Raw genomic sequence first — 26,062 nt, forward strand, 5'->3', positions numbered from 1 at the left:
CTTCCTCCTCGTCAGCACCCTCGCTCCCACTTTGCTGCTCCTCCTCCTGCCTTGTAGAACTGTGCTCTAAAGTGTCCATGGTGGTACTCAGAGTGGAGGTGGGGCTGCATCTAGCTCTTTGTAAAAATGGCAGGTTGCGGGGGCAGCACCAGAGTGGCTGTTTGCCTCGCGGGCTTTGTGGTAGGCAATCCGCAGCTCCTTCACTTTAATCCTGCACTGCAGAGCATCCCAGTCATGGCCCCTTTCCATCATATCCCTTGATATCTGCCCAAAGGTATCGTAATTCCTAGGGCTGGAGCACAGCTGGGACTGGACAGCTTCCTCCCACCAAACACTTCCTCCCACCAAACCAATGGCGAGGTCCAGCACCTCGCCATTGCTCCATACTGGGGATCGCCTGGAGCGTAGAGGCATGGTCACCTGGAAAGATTTGCTGAGAGCACTCCACGCCTGGCTGAGCAAACAGGAAGGGGATTTTCAAAATTCCCAGAGAATTTAAAGGGCGGGTCTGACGGTTGGTCACTTGAGGGCAGGGCAGTAGAGTTCAAAGTGATGACCAGAGTGGCTAGAATAGGCATTGTGGGACACTTCTGGAGGCCGATCAGAGCGCATTAACAGACCAGGGTGTCCACACAGGCGCTGTGGCGCTTCAGCAGGGGCGCATCAAACGTTATTCCACTCGCCAAGGTGGAGTACCAGCAGCGCTCTAGCCACAGAGTCAGAGCGCTCTATGTGCCTTGCCAGTGTGGATGCGTCGTGAGTTAGAGCGCACTGGGCTGCTTTAATGCGCTGTAACTCACAAGTGTAGCCATGCCCTAAGTAGCAGTTCAAGCCCCGCAGGTCTACTATGGGCTGCAGACCGCCCTTGTCTTTGGTGATTAAAAAGTATCAGGAATAGAACCCCTTGTTCCTGGACTCCACAGGAGCTACTTCCACCACACCCAGCTGTAGTAGACCCTCCACCTCCTGTACGAGAAGATTCTCATGAGAGGGGTGTGACATTGCACCCCATAATGCTTTATGGAAATATGCTTACGAATGTAAATATGTCATGACTGGAATATGTTTTATGCTACATATGCCATGTAACATATCTCTGCAAAGGTTATGATCTACTGAATACATTCCTCCTATTCGTATGCATGTATCTTTTTGTATTCAAAGTTATTAATATTTTGGCTATGTACTTGTTTAATTTTAAATAGCCTCAGTGAAGCAGTTGGTCAGCTTCCTGAGAAAAGACTATTCTCAGTAAGTGCCCACTCAAGAAACACTTAAGCCAACAATGAACTTGGAGACACCAATCCACATCTGAGCTTTCCCAGGCATGTGGCTTGGCTGGTAAGGAACTCAGTCATGCATGGACATGTGACTTGCCCATATGACTCCAAAAAGAAACTGGGACAAAGGACAGTAACTGCAGGGGGTGTGAGTGATTACGGGACCCAGACTAGAAGGAGGCTAGTCTGTAAAGGAGGCTTATTGGAACTTCTCTGAGGGTGAGATTTTATCTGTATTCAGCTTCTTACTGTATTAGGCATAGGCTTGCATGTTTTATTTTATTTTTCTTGGTAATTCACTTTGTTCTGTATGTTATCACTTGGAACCACTTAAATCCTACTTTTTAATTTAATAAAATTGATTTAATTTAATTGATTTAATAAAATCACTTTTTACTTATTAACCCAGAGTATGTATTAATACCAGGGGCGGGAAAACAGCTGTGCATATCTCTCTGTCAGTGTTATAGAAGGCAAACAATTTATGAGTTTACCCTGTATACACTTTATACAGGGTAAAACAGATTTATTTGTGGTTTGGACCCCATTAGGAGTTGGGCATCTGAGTGTTAGAGACAGAACACTTCTTACGCTGCTTTCAGTTAAGCCTGCAGCTTGTGGGATGTGGTTCAGACCTGGGTCTGTGTTTGTAGCCGGCAAGCATGTCTGGCACAACCAGGCAGGGTTCTGGGGTCCCAAGCTGGCAGGGAAGGCAGGGGCAGTCTTGGCACATCAGTTGGCAGCCCCAAGGGGGTTTCTGTGATCCAACTCGTTACAGGGTTAGAGGGACGGGGAGGGTGGGCGTGAAGGGGGGGTAGAAAGTAACTGAAAGGTGTAACCCTGTGCCACCATATTGAGGACCCATCGGTCCAATATTGTAGACGCCCATGCAGGGAGGAAGGAAGAAAGGCCTGTGATGGGTTGGATCACAGAAAACCCCTTGGGAACTGCCAACTGATGTGCTGGGACTACCTCTAAGCCATTTTCCCTGCCAGCTTGGGACTCCAGAACCTTGTCTTGTTTGAGCCAAACACTCTAGCCTATTACAAACCCAGACCCAGGTCTGAACCACATCCCCCAACAGCTGCAGGCTTAACTGAAAACAGCTTAAGAAGTGTTCCTGTCTCTAACACTCAGATGCCCAGCTCCCAATGGGGTCCAAACCCCAAATAAATCCGTTTTACCCTGTATAAAGCGTATACAGGGTAAACTCATAAATTGTTTGCCTTCTATAACACTGATGGAGAGATATGCACAGCTGTCCCCCCTGCCATTAATACATACTCTGGGTTAATTAATAAGTAAAAAGTGATTTTATTAACTATAAAAAGTAGGATTTAAATGGTTCCAAGTAATAACAGACAAAACAAAGTAAATTACCAAACAAAATAAAATAAAACATGGAAGTCTATGCCTAATTCAGTAAGAAAGTGATTACAGATGAAATCTCACCCTCGGAGATGTTCTAGTAAGCTTCTTTTACAGACTAGTCTCCTTCTAGTTTGGGTCCAGCAATCACTCACACCCCCGTGGTTACTGTTCTTTGTTTCAGTTTTTCAGGTATCCTTTGGGGGTAGAGACGCTATCTTTTAAGTCATCAACACAAAACGGAGGAGTTTCCAGGGGCTTAAATAGACTTCCTCTTGCTGCAGGACAGTGACTCTGCGTCTGCAGAGCTGGCGAAAAAATCACGTGTGCAACATTCTGGAAGTATCACTGAGACTTAGGCCCATCTCTGCCACTCTAGTCCTGCGCCAGTCACCCAAAGGGCAGCACGAGCCCCAGGAGAGATGAGGAGTCATCGGCTGGAGAAGTCTTGGGAAGGTTCCAAAGTGAGGTTTGTTTTTAAAGCAAAGACTTTGGGGAAGGAGATAAGGAAACAGCACTGACAAATTTTCCATTTTATTTAAAAAAAAATTCTAGCAGCAAAACCAGTAACAATTTGAAAACAAAGAGAGACCATGACACAGAAAGAGAGAGAGGGTTGGGTTTTGTGGGATTCCACTTCATTCACTCAAGTTCCTTGTAGCGGGCAAACATGACTCTCCTGACAGCATCCCGGTATGTTTCATTGGACTGTCTTTTGCTGGGCTTCCCTTGGGTTCCTAAGCCAGCTCCCTTCTTCTGACCTTCTGCCTGAAAACAACACAGACAGCTTGTTTTCACAATTCTTTGTGTTCTCCTCATCAGCACAGGCTGCCAGGGAGATTGCGTTGGCTTTATTTGACAGCTGTACTAATGACCTGGAAAAGGGGTTACATGGTACACACACTAACATGCCCAGAGGATACAGAATTGAGAGGAGTTGCTGATGCTGCCGTGGACAAAGAAAGCCAGACAGCAAACAATCTAGGAAGACAGACTCCAAAGCATGGGCAGTCAGTGGGGAGGGAACAATCCAGGAAGCAGCGATGCTCAGAGCACCAGGATGGGTGGGAGCGGACAAGAGGCAGTGGCAGCATGTAATACAGCCAGTAATGGAGGCAATCAGAACCAATTTGATTTGAGGAGGACACTGAGCAAAGAAAAAGAGGCTGAATCTCAGATCTCACAATCTTTCTCATTAACCTGTCTGAACATCACAACTCTCAGTTGCTCTCCCATCACATGGGATTCCCACAGGCTCTCCTAGCTTGCTCTGAATTCTGACCTTGTGAACGATCAGTATCATAGAGCCAGTGATTGTATTATGCAATACTGCCTGCCTAGAGCGACCCAACTAAATATTTCCCACAGCGCGGGAGTTGTGTTTACTTTTCAATGCTAGTTATTTGGATGCCGAGGGTCTGATCAATTCAACCAAGGGATCCAAGTCTCCAGAGGCTGAATGAAGCACAAGGCCCTGTATTAACATGAAATGGGAGGAGAGGACCTTCCACCTTTGTAGCTTCTCCTTGAGAGCTTGACAGGATTGTCATGAGCTGAGAAATCTTGTTTGCAGGTCAGCCTCCCAGGGCTCATCTGAGCTGGCTTTTCTACAGTGCCAGGGGGCAGCTGCAGCGGTCTCCCAGCCAGGGCAGAGTGAGCACCTGGGGACATTTTCTGACCATGTTAGAATTGGAGAGGGAATGGTGTGTTTGCTGCCTGGGACAATGAGCGTTCAAGCACATGCGTTACATTCCAAGCCTCAGATGATCTGCTTTGAATTATACACTGGATCGGAACATGCAAAATTCACAATGCATGCTATGTTGGGGAGTTAAATACATCCTCCATTCAGGGGACAGAAAAAATACCATATGACATAGGTAAACAATACCACACATATTTCACATATAGCAGCCAGCTAGTCACGTGCTAGTCTCATAAGGCAAAACATTTCAAAGAAATCCCCACATTATTTCAAACAAATGCCATTTGAGACTGCTTGAACTGCAAGGAGTAAAATGCAATGACTACATTGTTCATTATGGCAAACTCCCTCCACTGTACTTGTCAAGCACCACTGGCACATGTGATTGGGCTCAATGCAAGTGAACCAGAGTGAAATTTCAGGGCCTGTGCTATACAGGAGGTCAGACCAAAGGATGTAATGGTCTCATCTGGCTTTGAACGGTACAAATCTACGAATAGGGGCTATTTCCCTCTTTCAGAAGCTGTGCACGATTCTGATCTCACCAGGCGGATCCCCTACCCCCACATTTCTTTCAGATGGGCATGGGAAATGCTACCAAATTCAGGATTGTACTATCTGATTTTAAAAGGAAAGGAAGGTGTTTCACCTCTACTGGCGATGTCATGCCCTGCTGCTGGCGTCCCAGTCCTGAGCCTTCCTTCCAGCCCATAGCCTGCAACATGCGGCTTCCTTTGTTATTACTATCGATTCTTGCTTTACTCACAGGGTTATGGTCACTACAAAAAGAAAACAACTATAAGTATCCATACACATCGCTTTATTCTATTTTCCAACATGGTACCATGGATTTTCAACACAGAATTGATTGCACCTTGGATAACATCAAGGGCTTTTTGCAAAGATGCTCCCAATTGCGTGCATGAAACATGCTGTTTGAGGCTTATTTTGGGTTCACTATGATGCATTATGCATGCATAATTCAGGCACATTTTGGAAAATGTAGCTCCTGAAATCCAGCTTCAAGGTGATCTGCAGGGGAGTGGGAGGGGAAATGGGTGCGTATCCTTAACAATATATTCTTTAAGATACCCAAAGAAGGCCTGAAAAGTTTTACGTACACACGCGTATACGTACAGGGTTTGGTTTTTATATATAAACTTTGGAAATATCAGGAATGGGAAGTCTGGCCCCTCCTTTCTTGCTGGAGCTTTTCTTCTGAACACTGAGCTGGGAGGAATTGGGATCACACTCTCAGATCTGAGCTGAAGGGGTAAAGGTGTCCAATTTTTAAAAAGGAGAGCTTTTCTTTCAACTGTTCTCACTGATCATTAGCAAGAACATACAGCTTTCAACAGTCTGAACAACAATCACTTCCCCTTTCAGTCAGGTTCCACTTTTTAGGTATCTATGCTTTCACACACACAGTAAATTCTCCAGTCATCTAATCTCTTCCAGGAAGAACGGAGAAGACAAAGACCTGACCTTCTGATCCACAAAACACACAGGGAAAAGCCTCCTTCCAAACCTTCACATATCAAAAAGAAACACGGAGCACAAACCCATTTCTCCTCTTTGAAGGTCACTTTTAAGCCAGCCTAGCAAACCCAAGGGCTTTATTCTGCCTAGGATGCCTTGGCACCTGCAGACACACCATGGCGCTGTGCCCCAAGCACAGGCAGTGCTCTCTTTGTTCAGCCACTCTGACCGAGAAGGAAAAATGCCAAGTGTGTCTGTCTCAGCTGGAGCAGATGAAAACATGGCCCTGCTCCTCCTCCTCCTACAGCCTGTTCTGCTCCCTTCTCTCTCTCTGTCGTTCCAAACTACAGACAGGAGGACAAGGAGAGAACCAGTTGTAACAACATCCCCCGAGGAGCCTGGGAAGGGACACTCACCTGCCCCAGATACCTGGCTCCCAACTTCCTAGGAACAGGGTAGCCAGGCTCCTCTCTTCACCAGCAAGGATCTGGTCCCAGCTTTAAATCCCCCCTCCCCTGCCAGCACATGTTGCTCATTTCAAAGGGCCCCACTGTACAATTGGCATCGAGGCCACTGAAAGGTCAGAAAATTCATGAAAGGCTAAAACTCCACGTTGCTTTACACAGAGAATGCAGCCAGCTGTCCAACCCTTCCCCCCCTTCTCCGGCTGCCCTGTTGGCCTCATCTCCTCCAACTACACACAACGTGACAGTCTGGCGCACCCAGCTGCTGACAGCGCCAGCAGCTCTGAGGAGTCCCGGATGCCCTGAAGGAGGCAGAAGAGCAGCTGGTACCTCTCAGAGTCCCAGGCCTCCTTCAGTCGTTTTCTCTCTGGTGAGTCCAGGCGCTGGAATCTCTCTCTCCGGTCATTTCCCTTGTCTTTAATCTTCCCCTTTACAGTGAGCAGAAGAGAGTTAGCATTAGTAGAGAAGCTATGACTGAGTCACTGCCCTGCCTGCAGCTCCACGGGGAGCAACAGTCTAGGTAATTGACGTGCTCCCCATCACCGTAAGACCCAATTGCCTCCAAGTATTTGTAAAGCCACAAAAGAGTCATCTTCTCCGCCCTCCTTCCCTTCCAGCCTGCGGGGAGACGCCTGGTTAGTGAGCAGGGTGATATGTTCGCAGCATACAGCTTTTTCTCAATAAGTCATTGCCCTTCGTTCTGAGGGCAGTCAGGCCCCAGCGCCACTTTTGTGGCATGAGTTCCACAGTCTGGGTCTGGTCCTGTGGAAATTCGGTTTCTCACACTCACAAACATCCCTCTGTCGGGGAAGGAAAAAGGCTCTCAGGTAGCTGGGACCAACCCCAGGGAAGATTTTGTTTATTAGACAAGAGAGCTGGATTCTGGGGAGCAGGCACAAAGGGGGACCTGGTACACACTCACCAGTGGGTTAGAGTAGCATACTGCATGTGGCCCAACAAAGCTAATAGATGGGACTGTCCTTCTGGGATTCCCAGGGATCAGCTGGAACTGCTGCTCAGTGCACAGAGAACTATCAACATGCGGCACCTGGGGCCAGAACGCTCCTGGCAGCTCCTTCGCTAGCCCTTCCCTCTGTTCAACCTCCAGTCCGGTGCTTGGGGACTTGGGCCTCCTGCGCTAAACCACTTGGCAATCTGGGCACAATTACAGAGCTGGGGGCCTGCTCAGAAGGGCCCCTCACTCAGCTGCAGAGATGTATGGGCAGAGATACTATGGGGCAGGGTGCAAGTCTAAGACCAGAACAGTATGGGCGATGGGCTGTATCGATCAATAACGCTGAGAAGGGGGCCCAGGACTGGAATAACAGGGGGCTGCAGGTCAGGACTGAGCTGCACTGGCAGAGCTCTGCATGCTCCTCCCAATCCAGACTGCTGGGTGACAGAGCTCTGCCATGGTTAAATCTTCTGGCCTGCCTTGCTGCACCTCCCTGGCTGCCACCTTACTGTGGCCAGCTCTTCTCGCTCTCTCTCAGCCTGCACGAATAGCCTCTGCACGGCCCGACTGTCCTGCGAGAGAATCAACAGCTGCTGCTCGTGGGTACAGATCACAGCTGGTCCTATGACCTGGAATATTTGTCCTCTCAGCCGCCCCACCATCAGACCAGGCTAACCATGACATGTTCTAGCCATGTGGCTGGGTTGGTGGAGAGCCTTCTCAGACTGGCATCCTTACGCACATGGAGCTTGGCTGGAAGCACTGATATATCATCAGCTGGGCAATGCAACCAAGGAATTGAGTCCAAGCCCCTTGGGATTAAACAGGCCTGCAAGCTTGGCCCATTGTCAGTCACCTGCACTGATACCCTGTGTACAGCTGGGCTCTACCAGCCTGGTTTGCATCCAAATCACATCTGTGGGCAGTCTGGAGTGTGGGGCAGGGGAGCCGGGGTGGGCTAGAGCTCTCTGGCAGGGTTTGCAGCTGGACTCCAGCAGGGCCTAAGCAACCTCTGACATCACAATTAAACTATTCTAGAGGCACGTCTAGGGCTCCTGTCCTAACAGTGCAAAGGTGGAGCTGCAGCCCTGCAAATCCATGTCCCAAGGCTGATGGGGGCTCTGGAAACTGTCACATGCTTTGAACGGAGTAACTGACCAGCTGGGGTAGAACAGAAGAGGCTGGAGTTGCCCACCACCTTGATCTCATCTCCTGACTCCAGGGGCAGGCATTTCTCACTCCAGTCTATCCTGGGAGTAACCCCATTCTAATGATTGAGATCAACGTAAGAGATCCCTGAGATAGAAGAGATACATTGGATCCAGCCCATTCCCTTTCCTGAGCAGGGCTGAGAGCCAAGCTAGCAGACACAGCCACTTAGTGTCTGATACTCTAAGCCAGCAGCTGAAGAGCTGCTTTCTTGGCCTACTGACTGACTGCTGGATAAATAGAAGGCTTTTATAGCCCTGTGTCTGGCACCATTCCACGGGGCCTCCCTCACCATGTCACAACATTGCTCCCAGCAAGTCCAGCATCCAGCCCACTTGGGATCAGACCGGAGCTTAAGCTGTGGCTGACACTGGATGGGGAGGGAGGAATATGGACATCAGCCACCCCTCCAGCATTGCAGACACCAAACTCCTGCTGCTCCCCACGCTCCGTAGGGTGTGTGCTGGCCCCTGCTTCACAGACTGGAATGCTCCAGCTCACATGAGCACAGGGGCAGCCTGCAGGGAGCCCTGTAAGGCACAGAGTGCTGGTGAAACAAGAACCACTTTACATCCAGGTGGGCTGATGGAAATCAAAGCAATTGAAATCAGTGATTTCAAGCCTTGATGTAACCCGTCGATTTTAATCATGTTTTGCATCCGTACTTCAGTTATTGCCCTAAAGAGAGGCTGATTCTCATTGGTCAGAAACCACTAAAACATGTTGATTTGCAGGTAAACAGCTTTTTCACTAAATGTGGTGCTACTTCTCGCTAACCCGGAAGATACCCAATATTTATATGCCTTTATTTAAGCCACTCGACAGCTGCACTAATTTTGCATACAAGTTAGGATACCCTGAACATCCCACCAGCTCCAGTTGGAACCTCCTCTTTTTGCAAGGACAGCACCACACCAAGGCCATGCCCAGAGCCATTTGAGAGGAACAACAGACTCAGGCTGTCGTCTGGCCGACATACTCATCTCTAAGGTCATACCTTTGTACCAAGGGCCACAGCATAAGACTCCCCAGACTGCACATGGTTTGCAGGCTGAACTCTGGATGCTTACAACATGTGCATGGTGGGGGCGAGTGAACACTGGGGGTTGGCTGTGGGCTAGCGCAGGATCCTGCTTCAGCAGGGTGACAGATGTAGCATGCTGAGCTAAAGCCTCCCCACCCCCACACGCACACACCTCTCGCTCTCTCCTCTCCAGATATGCCAGCTCTTGCTCGGATCGTTTGATCTTCCTGTGAATCTCCAGGTTTTGCTGGAAGGAGGAAAGCAGAAGTCTCTGTCAGCGGAGAAAGCAAACAGCTGGAATCATGGATTGAATCTAGATGATTTGATCTTTGATTTTGTGCCCAAACAAACTTAACCTGTGACCTCCTGCCTGAACTGCATACATTAGGCCACAACCTCCCACGCTGCTCAGCATTGCTGCTTTCACAACTCATTTAATATCCATGCACTGGTTCCTGCCCTTGGACAGTCAGACGTCTTTCCTTTCTCTTCCCAGCAAAGCTGTAGAGCATAGAATCACCGTCACTGCTTCATAGCCTTTTGTGTTCAGAGAGCATGTGAATTTGTACTTACTGAAGTGAGCTGGCTGAAGCTGTGCAGAACGCAGGCAGGTACTGTCCTCGCTTCTGTCTCTGCAACTCTGCCTGCATCCCCCTCTGTGGCCCACCCCACACCCTGAACTGTGTCGCTGTGTGTAGAAAATAGTGTCTAAAGATTCAGGTAGTAAGTGCTAGTTTGTATGGAACACCCTCAGAAGTACCCAGCCAGGAATCCACATCACCCAACAGCAGGCTCCCTTCATCCACCCCATCAGAGAACTAGCTGGTAACACATCCCAGGACAGGTATGCTCAGCCTTATCCCTTTAGCACCCCAACTTGCTGAGGCAGGTTAGCCAATAACCACCCTACAGCACTGATGACTTTCTATACCTCATCTTCACACTATGTCCCAGGTGTAAAGGCACACAACTCTCCTCAGGAACCCATGGGAGAGAATGCTCCTGTTAGCCTGCTGGGTTCTGCAGCCCATAATACCTCACTTCAGCTAGTTACAGAGCATCCATACATGTTGTCCACACACAAAGGCTCTGAACAGAGAGGCATTGCGGGCTACTGAGACAGCATCCGATCAATTCCACCCACCCAACTCCTTCCCCTTCCCTCTAAAATCACAGGCTAAGTCAATTGCAGCCCCGAAGAGTGGGACTAGCTGGGGCCCCCATAGGCCCTCCAGTACCTTGTGCAAGTTGGAGAGTTGCTGATGCTTGATCAGCACTTCCTTATTGGGGAACTGCCTCCTGCACAGTAAACAGGCCAGCTTATTCCAGTCGGTCAGCTTGTCCTCGTCAAAGTCAGGCTTCCTGGGCTGCTCCTCCCGCTGCCTCGGCAGATGGGGAGGCTGTGGCGGCTGCGATTGCACCTCCTCTTCCTCCTCCTCCTCGTTGTCGCTGTCTCCTCCATACTCGCCCAGGAGCCCTATCAGAGGGTTCACTACCTTGGGCTGCAGACAGAGCAGCAGAGGATAATGCCACTTTGTAACCCCAAGTCTGTTCCGCCCTGCCAGGCCCTGCTGCCTCATGTGATATTCCCACCTCAGTCTCTGCCTGAGGAGAAGGGGGTGGCATTTCAGCAGCATGGGCACCACATGGAAGGAAGCTAGCAGCTAAGTAGTCAAATGTCCCCTGTATTCCCAAGATGGGGTGCCTGGCCATTAGCCACCCAGCCATATATTTAAGCACAGGGGATTGCCTCTCCAAGTCAGGAGGGACTAGGGATGGGGTGTGCAGCAGGATGGCTCTTTCCTGTATGCCAGTTGCAGTGTCACTCTCCCTGGATTTCCCAAGACCTTAAAAAGAGGGAAGGGTGGGTGAGATTCCTGAGTGTTGGCTACAGACCTCTCTGGTCCACGAATCTTGAGCAAAACGAGTTCTGAGTTAAACAAAACCAAAAAAAACCTCTGCAGTTCTCTGAATGTTCCTTTCTCTGGCTGATGAGCACCAGAAGCAGGAGTCATCCTAAAGCCAGGGTGTAAATCAAGGGGGAGCTAAAGAGATGCTAGGTGCAGAGACAGCAGCCTCCAACCCCACTCCATCAGAAGTCTGCATAAAGCTAAGCACACAGCATGGGGGGGTGGGGAGAGGAGGAGAAGGAGGGGGCCAAGGCTTTGGGGTCTTTGTGCAAATGGAGGGACCCCTGGCTGCATTCCTCTGCATTCCATACCATGAAGCAACGGGGTTTGTGCCAGGAAAGCTCAATAGAGGATCAGGTCAAGATTCTATCTAGTTTAATTTTTCACCACTAACAAGCCAAACAGCAACACACGCTACGGAGCGTCTTACCGGGGCTGAGCTCTCTTCCTTCTTCGCTATGGGAGGCAATGGTTTTTTAAAGATGTCTTCCACAGGGGGCTTCTCCTCTACAAATTCATTCTGAAACATCCAAGATCGGCAGTTAAACCAACAGTGTCCCGGAGAGCAAAGTGAGAGTCTCCAAAGAGCGGCTGGGAACTCACTTAGCGAGCATCCCTGACAGTCAGTCAGTGGAAGGACGGAAGGGTTTAATGTTGCAGACACACCTTCTCTGGGCTCAGCAGAGGCTGTGTGTCCCCCAGAGGTAATGTCCTTGGAGTCTGACACAGCAGCAGCAGCACTCCATGAAACCCCTCCCTCCCCACCAGTTTGTTGAGCACTTTCTGCTGGATCAATCCATTGCAATAGTGACAGCAGCTGCGTGTCCCTGCTACAGGCAGGCTGGGGTCTGGGAGCATGACAAGAGCAGGATTACCCATTCAGACACCTTCAGTCCCAGAGGTCTATGCAACCTGCTGTACTGAACTCGAAGTGAGGGAAGATGCTGAGCGCCCACTGTGCTCGTCAGCAACAGAGCTGCGTAATCTGCCTTCAGAGTGTTCCCTGTTCAGGGAGCAGCTCTCTCCCACAGGTGCACTGCAGCACGGTAAGGACAGGAGAGGAGGAGAGCGGTTTCTGGCTGCACTCATGTCAAAACCCCCATGCCCATCTTTCCCCTTCTTGCTGGCATTTTGTTACAGTAGCTCCCAGAGACCACAGTCAGGATCAAACCCCGTGTGCTCAGTGCTGTGCCAAACACAGCCTGCCTACGTACGTTTCTCTGAGGTGGATCATGGCTCCCAGCTGGTTCCATATTGCAGCTCCCCTCTGGGCACAGAGGTTAACAACTGTTCGTATTGCAATAGCACTTCGGGGCCACAGTCCAGATTCGGGGCCCCACTGTTCTAGGTGCTGTACAGAACAGTAAAAAAGGATGCCTGCCCCTGTCAAAGTTCCTTCCCCACTCTGAACTTTAGGGTACGGATTTGGGGACCTGCATGAAAACCTCCTAAGCTTACTTTTACCAGCTTAGGTTAAAACTTCCCCAAGGTACAAACTATTTTACCCTTTGCCCTTGGACTTTCGCTGCCACTACCAAACCTCTAACACCGGTATTATTATTATTAGGAACGAGTTCGTTTGGAAACGTCTTTCCCCCCAAAATCCTCCCAAATCTTACCCCCTTTTTTCTGGGGAAGTTTTAACCTAAGCTGGTAAAAGTAAGCTTAGGAGGTTTTCATGCAGGTCCCCACATCTGTTCCCTAAAGGTCAGAGTGGGGAAGGAACCTTGACATGGTGGCACAGCGGTGGGATTAACTTGAAATCATTTTGAGATCAATTTTCTGAACCAGAAGCACAGATTTTAAAAGGGAATTTTTTTTTCCTTTGGGCTGCTGGAAAGCAGGTTTCCAACTGAAAGCCGTTAAGAGTTTTTTTCTCTGCTTTGGGGCCAGAGCAGAGACAAAAGGGAATTGTCTTTTGTGAGCTGGAGTTTTCTCTACCTAAAGGCAGGGTAGTTAACCTCCTGCAGGGAAATTCACCAGTCTTCACAGACCTGAAGAAGATTTTTTTTTTTTTTTTACCTAAGAGCAACCAGAGGGGTTTTCTGCCTATTTGCCTGGAGACAAAGGTGTTAGGGTTTATTTTGTTTGTTTTTTTTGGTTGTTGCTGTTGGTTTGGTTTTTTTAGGATTTTTCTGTAGGCTGACAATCACTATCAGAGAATATAGGTATCATATTACAGCACAGCAAAATTTTACAAGCCAAGGTTTTTTTTTTGTTTTCTTTCTAACTCTCGGGTATAAAGTTAGTTAAAAACAGAGAGGTTAGGATGACAGACTCCACAGTTCAATAAAAGCTGGAATTAGCCAGATTTGAGGCTGAGGAAAAACAAAAGGAACATGAAAGACAGGCAGAACTCAGACAGAACAGGAATGGAGTCTTAGAACTTAGTAAGTAATCTAGCTAGATATGCGTTAGATTCTGTTTGTTTAAATGGCTGAGAAAATAAGCTGTGCTGAATGCAATGGATATTCCTGCCTTTGTGTCTTTTTGTAACTTAAGGTTTTTCCTAGAGGGAGTCTCTATGTTTTGAATCTAATTACCCTGTAAGGTATTTACCATCCTGATTTTACAGAGGTGATTCTTTTTACTTTTTCTTCTATTAAAATTCTTCTTTTAAGAAACTGAATGCTTTTTCATTGTTCTTAAGATCCAAGGGTTTGGGTCTGTGGTCACCTATGCAAATTGGTGAGGATTTTTACCAAACCTTCCCCAGGAAGGGGGGTGCAAGGTTTTGGTGAGGATTTTGCGGGGAAAGACGTTTCCAAATGGGCTCTTTCCTAATAAAATAAAACCAGTTAGACGTTTGGTGGTGGCAGCGAAAGTTCAAGGGCAAAAGATAAAATAGTTTGTACCTTGGGGAAGTTTTAACCTAAGCTGGTAAAAGTAAGCTTAGGAGGTTTTCATGCAGGTCCCCACATCTGTACCCTAGAGTTCAGAGTGGGGAAGGAACCTTGACAGCCCCAAACAGCTTACGATCTAAGCTCTGCCTGAACCGGCTGAAGAGTTTGTCCCCTCCTCCCTCCAGCCCAGGACTGCTGCCGGGCTCTCCTGTCCATGTGTGGTTTGGGGATATGGGCTGGTTGCTCAGGGCATGCAATTGGGCGGGACGCAGAGATACATTTGCTGGCATGTTGTCTTTATGTACCATGGGGATTTTGGTGGCAGTTCTGTTACGATGCCCAGGTGCCTTTGGCATTAGGGGCCTATGGGTTACAAAAGATTCCTAGACTCCAGGGCCTGCAGGGACCATTGTGCTCATCTAGTCTGACCTCCTGGAGAACACAGGCCAGAGAACGCCCCACAGTCGTTCTTGGAGCAGAGCTTTTAGAGAAACAGCCAGTCTTGAGTTAAAAATGGTCAGGGATGGAGAATCCACCACGGCCCTGGGTAAACTGTCCCAATGGCAAATGACTCTCCCCGTTAAAACATGTACGCCTTATTTCCAGTCTGAATTTGTCTAGCTTCAACTTCCCACCCTATGGCTGCGATCTAGCCATAAAGAACGGGAGGGTGGTCGTGACTCTCAGGTGGAGAACCCACACTCTGCAGTGACTCTTCTGCTCTTTCACTGCCCCTGCTCTCCCTCCTAGACCTTCAGGAGAGCCCCTCTTAGCTCCTTCTTCACAGCTCAGCTGCCGGGCCTTAGACACTGGACAATTCTGATCACAGAGACGATTTACCTTCACTGAAGTACTTCTGCCTCTCTCCTTTCTGTCCCTGCTAGATGTCTCCTTCCTTTCGCTTGTCCTTTCATGGCTCCCATGCCTCCTTCCCCGGCCGTTCGTAGGGGATGACACTGCTTCTTGGCCCACTGTGACTTGTTTCTGAAATGGAGTGTGTGCAAGAAAGTTAGCGAAAAGCAAACGCCTGGATCCCAGCATTAGACTGATGAGATGGAGACAGCAAAGGAAAGAGATTGCAAAGGCAAAGGGACCGAAGGAGAATGAGACAGTGGGAGTGGTACTGTGGACTTGGCTGGAACGGGGGCGGGGAGTCTATGGCACAGTAACCCTGGCCACAGCCACAGGACGCTGATGGCTACTGTCCGTGGGTAAACAGCCCTCCATGGGGTTGGGAAGACCTGCTCTGGATAGCGCTTTCCCAGCAGGGCTGTAGCTAGCACTCTAGGCTCTATGGACACAACAATGGCTCAGCCGTACAGCCAGAAGACGGAGCAAGCGAGAAGACCAGAAATAAAGCTTGGTTTTCACTGTCCATCACATAATGGTGGCAGTCATGTGCTTTCAGTCTCCGGTGAGGTCCAGCAAGGGCACTCTGCCTATGGCATGTCTGATGAACAAAGCAGGGACACAGACCTCTGAGGTGGGACTCTAGGGGACAGGGAAGAGCATAGGCTGGAGCGAAGCACCCTTTAGAGCAGTGATACTCCGACTGAGGCTCAGGAGTCGCAAGTGGCTCTTTAACATGTTTCCTGCGATTCTTTGCAGCACGTGATATTGAAACACTGTGTGATTTCATTATTAACCAGTCTAAGTTATTAACCAATCACGATGCTTTTACTATGTTATTAACCAATTGTAGTTAATAAAATAATACTTGGTCAGTCATTTTGCTGCAAGAATTAGACAGATTAGAAAGATTGGATTAAAAACTAAATATTTTCCCCGTCATACTGTTTAAGTATGACTATATAATACTATAGTAAATGAAACAATGAATTCACACGACTGTGGCCCTTTTAGGTAATGTCGATCACTAATTCGGCTCCTGAACCCCTGAGGTCTGAGTATCGCTGCTTTAGTGAGTTAACTGAACCAACGTGAATCCAATCAGTTCCAAATCTCTCCTCCCACCAAGTCAGTGCTGTGGACTCTCCTGGGAAGGCAGAGCTTCTTGAACTTTCAGGGGCACTAAGCAGGGGACAGGACGTGGAAATAAAGCCCAATCTGTATTCCCACATCCCAGACCTCCCTCAGCTGCACCATCTGACTCCACAGGGGAAAGCGGCACCAACACTGTGAAATGTGCTTCTTAGAGGAAAGTTCACACAACCTGCTATAAAACCAGCTAGGTGTATACTCCCCTGCCTACCCACTCACCTGTGTCTTGGGGTCGTAGTATAACCCAGCTATAGGGTCATAGTAGTTCCCAGTGTCAGGATCATAGATGAAAGTGGACACATCTGACGGAGCTAAATGGGAAGAGAGAAGAGCCAACATCAGATTCGCCCTAGGAGAAACTTTTACAAAAATACAGGTGTGCGCAAATATTGAGCTGGTGGAAGGACGACCAGCCCCGGAGATGGAAGCCCTCTCTCCACAGAGCACATACAGTGCAAGCTTCCCCACACTGCTCTGCCAATATCTTTCACTCCTCTAAGGCCGAGAAGATGAATTCGTTTTCATGACCCATCCAGCTCCGACTCTGGTGGTGCCAGTTAATGCAATGCAGGCATCTGCCCACTGGCACCTGGACTGAGACCACCAGCTGATTTCATTTAAAGGGACACAGACAAGTTGAAATCTGGTCAGTTTCAAAAGAATGACTTAAAAGTGGTTTGAGAACCTGTCCTTGCCCCTACTTGACAAGGTGTGCCTCTACAATGAAAGCCGCTCAGACACAGGAGGGGAAACACTGATCCTACGGGGCGCCCATGAAACGGGCTGCACACAAAGTGCTGTCAAAGGTCTCAGGCAGGCACATCAAGGCATATGAAGAATTTTTTTTCTCTCTAATCACCATCAGTAACAGTGATCTGAGATGTCACAAGTAAGGACAGTCAATGCCACACAGAAGTACAATTTTTTACATGCTATTTGTACAACCCTCCCATACAATTCCTGTAACTAAAAGAGATCAGGGGGAAATATTTCTCTATTTTTTACACTGGATGATTGACTGGGTACAGTCAGTTTTGCTACTTTCCTTGTACAATCAGTTGGTTTCCCCTGTCTGTGTGGGTCTTTTACACACAGCAAGGGGGAGAGAAAAACCATAATAAAACAGGACAATGTGATTGTAAACCCAACAAAACTGGTAGGGGAACTGAGAGGCGAGAGTAGGACCAGAGCCTACTTTCAGCTCTTAAAAAGTTGATTGATTCAAGTTGACAGTGCTCCTTTAAAGCACCTATAAGAAGAAGAGAATCCACTGTAAAAGCAAGGTAGAGCTTAGCCTTACACTGCGCTCGGCTGTGTCTCTGCGATTCGGCACCTCTCCTGTCCCTCATGCCCCTTTTGCCCTGGAACAAGAGAGCTGTTTAGACACAGGTCACAAAAGGAGACTATCTGGCAAGCACTCCTCTCTCACATGGGCTCCAAGAATGCAGGGTGACATGCCTTCAGCCACTTCAAATGGAGGAAGAGCCGGCATCGCTTTTCCTCTAATAAGGGGACAGATGTACTCTCCCAAGGCCTGATCCAAAGCCCACTGAAGTCAAGAGAAAGACCCATTTACTTCGGTAGGCTTTGAAAAGGGCCCCAGTTCAACATACACAGTGATCTCCAACCTGTGCTGTACACAGAGAACATTCCACATCCCATCTTCCCTATGCCATACAGAAGAGATCCTGCCCCCACCTTGGATTGTCTGTAGCTGTTTTTTTAAAAGGCTCTTACAGGTAAGTACTTTTCTGAAGTTATGGCAGATAATGAGACAAGTATTGATTAATAGACATAAGCCAAGAGAGACTGATTAACTCTGTGAAGGCATTTCAGAGTACAGGCAACAACAAGTTCAGCAAACTTTGTCCTTGGACAGGAAATTGGCTAAGCAGAACAATACAAAAGCTACTGAATTTCTGTTGTGTGAACTGTAGACTAGTAAAGAAGATAGTTGCATTAGTCAGACTAGATGATCACAATGGTTCCTTCCAGCCATGGACTCTACAAGGAAAGAGTTAACATGATTACAATTCTTCTGGGAGGTGGTTTCTCGCAGTATGCTCAGTTCACCTTACACAGGAGGTGCTTTGAAATAAACCCCCAAACCACTTACATTTATAGCACATTTGCTTACAGCTTACAAATCACTTTATACATCTCTGATGATCCAACACACCTGTTTGCACCAATCCATTAGCTTACTGTTCTGTACCTGTCCTTATGTCTCTTCTGGACACTACATTTGAAACCAGTTGCCTGTGAAGGTACTTGTCCTCCAACGTAGAATGAATGTATTTTGCCTTTGACAGGCTTTTTCTTTGCTAATGTCAAAAGCTACGTTTAGCTTTGCGGAGTATTGTAGGATATATATATATCTTGACAAGAGTGAGCCAAGTGGACAGAATTGTGGGAAAGCCATAATATAATATGGTATGCCCTATGCTCAATAAGCGTGAACTGGCTAATACAAGCCAGACTATTCGATCCCTTCAAGTGTCTTCCCTGAACCCCTCTGCCCTAGGTACTGAAGGTCTGACCACGGTGTTATAGACTGAACGGTGCATGTTGCAATGCCTAGGAGTTTGGAGCAGAGCAGAGCAAAATGTAAGTTTCGCCCTTGGCTTAGTGTTCTGCCTTCAACTCGGGGAGTTTTTGGCCGTTCAAAGGAAGCGGTTTGGCAAAGGAAAGCCCAGTCCCCCTGCTGGGCACCAGCAGCCCAATCTCCCCTTCAGTGTGAGTGCAATCATAGCCAACGGCACAGATGACGACAACCACAACTAGCCCCTTTTGCTAGCTACAGGTAAGTCACTCCAAGATGCAGCACTGGTGCAGACCTACCGGGTTGTAGTAGAGTTTGTTGGCCTGCTCCCCGTAGTCATTTCTAGTGAGAGAGAAACAGAATTTTCTAATTAAAACTAGGTTAGCTTCATTTTAACCTCAGCATCTTCGAGAAGACCAGCAGGGCCACAAAGAGAAGAGGAAAGTCCTCTCAACCCACATGCCAGAGGTCATATTATAGCCACCACGGGTCTGCGGGGCTGCTCCTCTGTCAGATGTGGGGGGTCATTCCAACTCCAGGAAAGTTGTTGACTCAGCAAAGTCTCTGGGTACAAGCAATGTATTGAACTGGATAACCTTGCCCCCGATGCCCTCGGAAATGCCAAAGCCCCATCTCCTAACCCCCAGGAAATGGGAATTGGTCAGTGGACACCAACTTTAAAGGCCACTTGACTAGGACAGTGATTCTCAACCAGGGGTATGCCTTCACATAGGTCTTCCAGGGGTTACATCAACTCATCTAGATATTTGCCCAGTTTTCAACAGGCTACAGAAAAAGCACTAGCAAAGTACAAACTAAAATTTCATACAAATGACTTATTTATGCTGCTCTATATACTATACACTGAAGTGTAAATACAATATTTATACTCCAATTGATTAATTTTATTTGTATATGATAAAAATGAGAAAGTAAGCAATTTTTCAGTAATAGCGTGCTGTGACACGTTTTCATGCCTGATTTTGTAAGCAAGTATTTTTAAGTGAGGTGAAACTTGGGGTATGAAAGACAATCCAGCCTCCTGAAAGGGGAACAGTAGTCTGGAAAGGCTGAGAACCACTGGACTAGGACTCTTGCCATTTGTTTTTCAGACACCCAAGTCACCTTGTCAAACTTGGATGACTAAAGTTACCCTCTTAAACTTCTGGGAAGGTACCTAATTACCTATCCAGGCACCTGTGAGCTATTTGGGTGCTTAAGCTTTAGGCATCCAAGTATGATAACGTGGCCCCAACTGGAAAGACTAAGGCACCACAGCCCGTCGTACACTGGATAGCATTGCCTCTCATCTTCTCTCACCTTCTCTTTCCTGTGGCTAGGTTCACAATTACGGTGTGCCCATCAATGCAGATTGGGGGATCCAGGTTTTGCAGAACCTTCACCAACTGCACTGCTTCCTGGGGAAAGAAGAGACAAGCTTGCATTCTTCAGAAGGAAACAGAAGCCCACTTCCAAAATCCAGCCACAACGGAATGAACTCTGAGGTTGTTCGGGGTGAGATGTTTGAGGCTGAACCTTGGTGAGAATACAAGTCACCCACCACACAGTGTAACAGGTTCCAGAGGTGACTGGATATGAACCAGGTCTTATAGTTTGATTACTGAATTCAGTAAATCCATATCCACTAGGGTCTCTGAGCTGCTAGGGAGAGTTTTGCTGGGCTGGAGGACTCGACCCAGACCCACCAGGGAGGGAGCCCTCTGAAGGATGGTTTGAGCTGTGCAAGTAGCAGCAGGTTGGAGTACCGCCCTGGGACAATAAACATTACAAGAGCCCCGTCTCTTTTAAACATGTTTCAAAGACTCTTCGGATGTGAGAAAGGGGAAGTGCATATTTGGGCTCCCTGCCCATCCTCCTGCCCCTTCACCAGCCAGGGAGTGACCTTGCCTGGATCTTGCTTTCCCTGAGGGCTGCTGTTGCCACTAGCCTCTGTGCAAGGCAAGGCCGATAAGGAGGGAGTATTGAAATGGTTCAGCCTGATACAAAGGCAGATCCCTGCAGCTGGTTGGTATGTGAAAGTTTGCATCTCCTAGAGCAGAGGTGGGAAAACTACGGCCCACGGGAGCATCCTGCCCTTGAGCTCCCAGCTGGGGAGGCTAGCTCCCAGCCCCTCCCCCGCAGCCTCAGCTTGCCATGTGGCCAGCGCTCTGGGTGGCGCAGCTGTGAGCTTCTGCCGGGCAGCATGGTGGCGGGGCTGGCTCCAGCCGGGCAGCGTGGCTGCCAGTCCTGGTGCTCTGAGCAGCATGGTAAGGGGGCAGGGGGTTGGATGAGGGGTAGGTGGTCCCAGGGGCAGTCAGGGGACAGGGAGCAGGGGGTGGTTGGATAAGCGTGGGAGTCCCGGAGGGCCTGTCAGGGGTGTGGATGGGGTTGGGGCAGTCAGGGGACAGGGAGCAGGGCGGGTTGGATAGGGGGTGCGGTCCCAGGGGGCGGTTAGGGGTGGGGGTCCCTGGAGGGGGCAGTCAGGGGACAAGGAGCAAGAGGGGTTGGATGGGTCAGGAGTTCTGAGGGGGGAATTCAGGGGGCGGGAAGTATGGAGGGAGGCACAGCCTTCCCTCTATACAGTCTCAGAACCCCGATGTGACCCTCAGGCCAAAAAGTTTGCCCACCCCGTCCTAGAGCTACTGATGCAAGAAATTCACGCAGCTTAACGGTATCTATGATGGACTAAAGCTCAGACAGTTTGTACTGGAGAGCAAAAGGAAAGATGAAGAGCCGTCAGCCATTCCCCACACCTAGGACTAGGGACTCAGCTAGACAGACCAAAGCGGAACTAGGGAAGGCTGAGACTGGCCTGAGACTGTTGCTTCTGCTAGCAAGACAAGCCTTTCCAAGGTAACTGTAGCATGAACCTGGATGTCTATGATAGGACTATGTATGTCTCTTGCTCTTTCTCTGCACAGACCCTGGAGAAGGGTCAGGGCCACTTACAGCATGCGAGTCCAGTTCCACAAAGCCATAGTTGTCACTCCTCTGGCTAGCCCTTTTCTTAATGATGCTCACGCTGGAGGTGGAGAGACGAACAAATGGTGCCAGCAGCCCCACGATCACTTCCGGAGGGGTGAAGCGAGGAATACGCTTCAGCATAATTGCTGCAGCAGCCCAGACAGGGGCAGGGAGAGAAGAGAAGACAAAGAACATTGCATGAAGCCAGCCTCTTACCACCACAGTGACGGCAAAATGAAAATAAACTTGTCTGAATGACTCTGATACAGCTGCTTACACAGACAGGCTGCTCACTTCCTCCCCCAGGTATAGCTTTACATGGACGAAGACCCAATCTCCTCCCATTGTCTGTGCCCCTGCTATCTCCGGGCCCTGTAGAAATCTGGGTCTGCCCCTCCTGATTTTGGAATCACGCACAAATGCAATCACTGCTGAATTCATGCCAGTGAGCCCCTGGCAAAGACAGACAAGAAGCAGCCAGGGCAGAAGGAGTTGAGGTCTGAGCTGGTCACTGGACCCCCTAGAGGAAACCTGAGCCAGGCTATGATTAGCAGGAAGCCTCCCTATTTGAGGACACAGATGGGTCCCTGGGAGGGAAAGGAGGGTGGGTGCAGAAGGGGGAGAGCAGAAAGCAAGGCAGGCCCTGACCTGCTAGGCTTTTCACAGGCCCTGTGAGCAATGAACCATCCCAGCTGGCTGCCTCCAATCTCCCACCTCCTCCCTGAGCAAACCGGGCTTCCAGGGCAATTGGACTCGCTCTCTGTGCTCCTCAGAGCAGAGGGGGAGAGAGGAACAGGGCCCCAGAGCCACTCCAGCAGCACAGACCTCCTTGGGGCAGCAGGTCTGGAGCACAGCACAGAGGCGGGGCTGAGACCACGAAATTAATGGTATGGGGGTAGGGGCAGCTTGCCCTGAATTAATTTCATCGAGGGCAGTTTGGCCAGGGACCACTCTCTTTCCCCAAATCCTCTCTGAGAAACCCAAGCAGGGCCTCCCTCCCCAAATCCACCAGTACCTGAGCAAGCCAGGCAGAGACACCCCACTCCCCATCAACTACCCCACCCTGCAACAGATCATGAAGCTTACCGAATTCATACTGAGGAAGCATCCCTCAGACAGTGGCATAGGGAAAAGCCATTGCACTCTGTCAGTGACGGCCCAACCCCCAGCCAAACCCGGGTGCTCTGCACTTTGGCCCTTTGTCTGAAAGCCTGAGACTCAACTTACTTTTACTCTCGCCCTCCTGAGGTGCGGTCTGCTCAGCTTCCCTCCTGGCAGCAGGCTCCTGGCTCTCCTTCCAGGGAGGGTACCTTTTCTCCTGTGAAGGCCATCGCTCTCTGCCTTCGTCTCTCTTCCGAGGCTCGGGTTCCTGGGGCTGGCTCTGTTGCGGAGGAGCCGCATGCTGGGGAGGCTGTTTCTGAGGCTTCGGGTGTCCTGATAGCTCTTGCTCAGGTTTTTCAAGCTTGGTTTCCGTTACTGGAGAAAAGAAATGGAATGAACCCATTTTCAGTGTCCCCCCCGGCACACACTACAAACCTTGTATTTTCTCCCAACCACCGGCAGTGGGCTGGCAAACTGACTCTGCTGTCCTTTGATTAGCCACGTTTCTGAACATTTAGCAGGAACACGAAAGCTTCCTAGACTTCAACAGACAAGACATTAAAGCTCACATCATCACATCCCTGCTCCAAGAAGGAGCTCATAATTTGGCCTCCCTTTTGCCTAGGCCTACTTTCAGGTTCAGCTGTTATCTGAACAATGGAATCCCAGATGGGTTTGGAGGCTACCTCCCGGATCCGGCACAGGATCAAGCCCACCCCTTACACTAATCACCCGAGACTTTTATCTACACTTTTATCACCCGAGACTATTCTTGAAGACCTGTAGCCAGGAAGTGTGAGTGATTGGCCACTGATTCTCCGACCTCAGTGTTCTAGAACAGCTGCGCGTTAATGGACTTGTGTAACTACAGCACTGACAGGCAATGTAACGAAATTAATTATGAATTTGATAAGTTGCCTATCCATCCCAGGTGAGGAATAACCCCCCCCCCCTTCCAAAAACCCTTCTTTTGATTTGACTTTTAACATTTCTTGTACTAATTAATACTTCAGACTTGCCTCCCCTCCCCTATAGGCTGGATCATGTCCCCTCTAGCTGCTAGGATGGAGGTGAGGGTGGCAGCAGCTCATGCTGCCTAGACAGGAGCAAAGGAGACACGTCAGGCCCTGGCCATATTCACTGCTAACACCTGTACTCCTTACTTGATAAGATCATGGTCTCACACCTTCCTCCCCTCTCACAATGTATTTCGTTCACATGTGTCACAGGGACAAATGCACCAAAGATACACATTAAATGAGCCAGGAATGTCAAGATTACCCAGACTAGCCAGTCAGCCAGTCTGAATGCCGTGTAAACCATATCAGGGTGGTGTGAGGCCTGTGGAATTCTCTATCTCCTGAATTTGGGCTGATCATGTTACAAGTTGCAGAATCAAGTCCACAGTGGACAGGGATGAACTGTCTGGTTCCCTGGTTACAGAGTAGTGTCTGGAGAGTATGATCTTCAGTACCTGGATTTAGGCCAGTGTCACTCCCTGAGGTATTGGAGGGATTGGAGATACTGAGTACATAACTGTACTTTGGATCCATGTCCTTCCAGGCCAGAGAAGGGTTGATGGAGATTGCTTACATCTCCTCCTTTGGAAGGCTAGGGTCTTAGCTTCAATAAAGGAAGATCTTGTGCCACCAGCCATCCCACAAAAGAGACACTTGGTGGTAACAACCCAGCCAACTACCAAATCTCCTGCTCTTGGCGAACATTAATGGGAAGGCTGTGGAAGACAACTCTCAGAGTGCATGGTCACCTCACATCTCTGACTTATGTCAGTCTGGGGCCAGTCCTGCGTGCAACACCAACTGCTGTACAGACAGATCTGTCCGCTGTCTTCAACACTGGGGATTGTGAGGAGTGGCTGACTTGCCAGCAAACCCTGGCAGGAAGCAAGGGGGTTGCCAGTCAGGGGTTTTGTCCCTCTCTCTTGGAGACCCTCTCTGGTTTCTGCTGTGCACGGTTCCACAGAGCTCTGTCTCGTTCAGGGCGTACAAGGGGCTCTTAGCAAGGCCAAGCAACAAACACGGAGGATCAACTCCTCACAAATCAACAGAACTGAAGACAGCGGATGTGGGCTAGCTGGCTGAAGCTCAGTCCAGACAAACCTGAAGTGAGGCTGACAGGATGGGGAAAGCAACCATCCCATGTGATGGAAACATCTGCCTCCTTACTGAAGATGGATCCTCTGTGACTGTTGCTTGAGGTTAAAATCAGCGCTATGGGTGGACCCCCAGCTGCTGCTATATCATTTAGCATCAGTGACAAGGAAGGTTTTTATCAAGCCGTGTCTAACCAAGAAGCTGCAAAGGTTTTTTTCAGATGTGGCTCTTGCTCTCATAATCAATGCTTTCGTCATCTCAATATCAAACTACTGTAATACGCTCTTAATGGAGCTGAACCTTAACCTGGAAATTCAAACTAATGCAGAAAGTGGCAGCTTGCTTTGTAAGAGGAATCTCTCATGACACTAGTGCTCCGTGGTTTGCACTGGCTGGCTACTGACTTCTGAGTGGCATTTAGGGTGTTTTGAGCTATAAATTCCTACATGGTTTGGGATCCCAACGCTTGAGAGATCACCTCTTTATTTATGCCTCACTGCCTCAGCTGAGGTTGGCAGAGGCGCTAGAGTTGGCGTTCCCTAGGTTTAACTTTAGAGCCCATTCAATAGCATTATCGCCGCATATTAGACTTGCTGGATGCATCCCCTGGGGCTGCTAAGCTCTGAGAGCCCTCCAGACTGCACCAAACATTGTTACAAGTGTGCTGTGCAAATCCAAGCACCTCAGTCCTTCTACTAAACCCCAGACTTCTCTTAGAGGGGAACTCGGAGGAGGCAGGGGGTGGGGTGGGAAGTGAGAATGAGCAGAGAACCCCATTTTTCATGATAAATAACCTCTTTCTATTCCAAGGCAGCCTCTGCATATGCCCACTGGTGGGAGTCTAGTGAGAAATACATATCCCAGGAAGATGAGCTGAGGACTTTTACCTAAATGAGGGGGAAGGAGAGCCCTCGGATGTTGAAGCACTCAGGCTCCCACCCCAGGCCATGCAGAGGACAGCCAGCATGGGGAGCAGAGGGAAGGTCCCTGCACTTGCGGTAGGCCATGGAAAGGTAGAAACAGAGGTGGCTGCTCCACAGATTCAGTGCCAAGAGAGGGTCCTTGTGTGACCCCAATGGGCACCGCAGTCCAGAACACTCCCA

General features: G+C 49.1%; 1 protein-coding gene across 4 annotated transcripts in view; it reads right to left on the reverse strand.

Moving 5' to 3' along the window:
- Positions 1-3,166: 3,166 nt before the first annotated feature.
- The window catches only part of RBM6 (RNA binding motif protein 6), a 132,247-nt gene continuing 109,351 nt past the window's right edge, over positions 3,167-26,062 (reverse strand). For 3 of the 4 annotated variants that reach the window (XM_007052677.4, XM_043552369.1, XM_043552367.1), the window contains 13 exons: positions 22,972-23,220; positions 21,730-21,890; positions 20,101-20,198; positions 19,080-19,122; positions 17,539-17,599; positions 16,458-16,549; positions 15,078-15,221; positions 11,825-11,914; positions 10,723-10,986; positions 9,657-9,731; positions 6,627-6,724; positions 5,003-5,132; positions 3,167-3,416 (listed from right to left, as the gene is read on the reverse strand). In XM_007052677.4, the coding sequence (XP_007052739.1) occupies positions 3,291-3,416; positions 5,003-5,132; positions 6,627-6,724; positions 9,657-9,731; positions 10,723-10,986; positions 11,825-11,914; positions 15,078-15,221; positions 16,458-16,549; positions 17,539-17,599; positions 19,080-19,122; positions 20,101-20,198; positions 21,730-21,890; positions 22,972-23,220 (1,631 nt within the window). In that variant the 3' untranslated portion in view covers positions 3,167-3,290. The other variant, XM_037905176.2, reaches the window with a different exon arrangement.

The sequence above is a fragment of the Chelonia mydas genome, chromosome 7 (genome assembly GCF_015237465.2).
Source record: "Chelonia mydas isolate rCheMyd1 chromosome 7, rCheMyd1.pri.v2, whole genome shotgun sequence".
Lineage (NCBI taxonomy): Eukaryota > Metazoa > Chordata > Testudines > Cheloniidae > Chelonia > Chelonia mydas.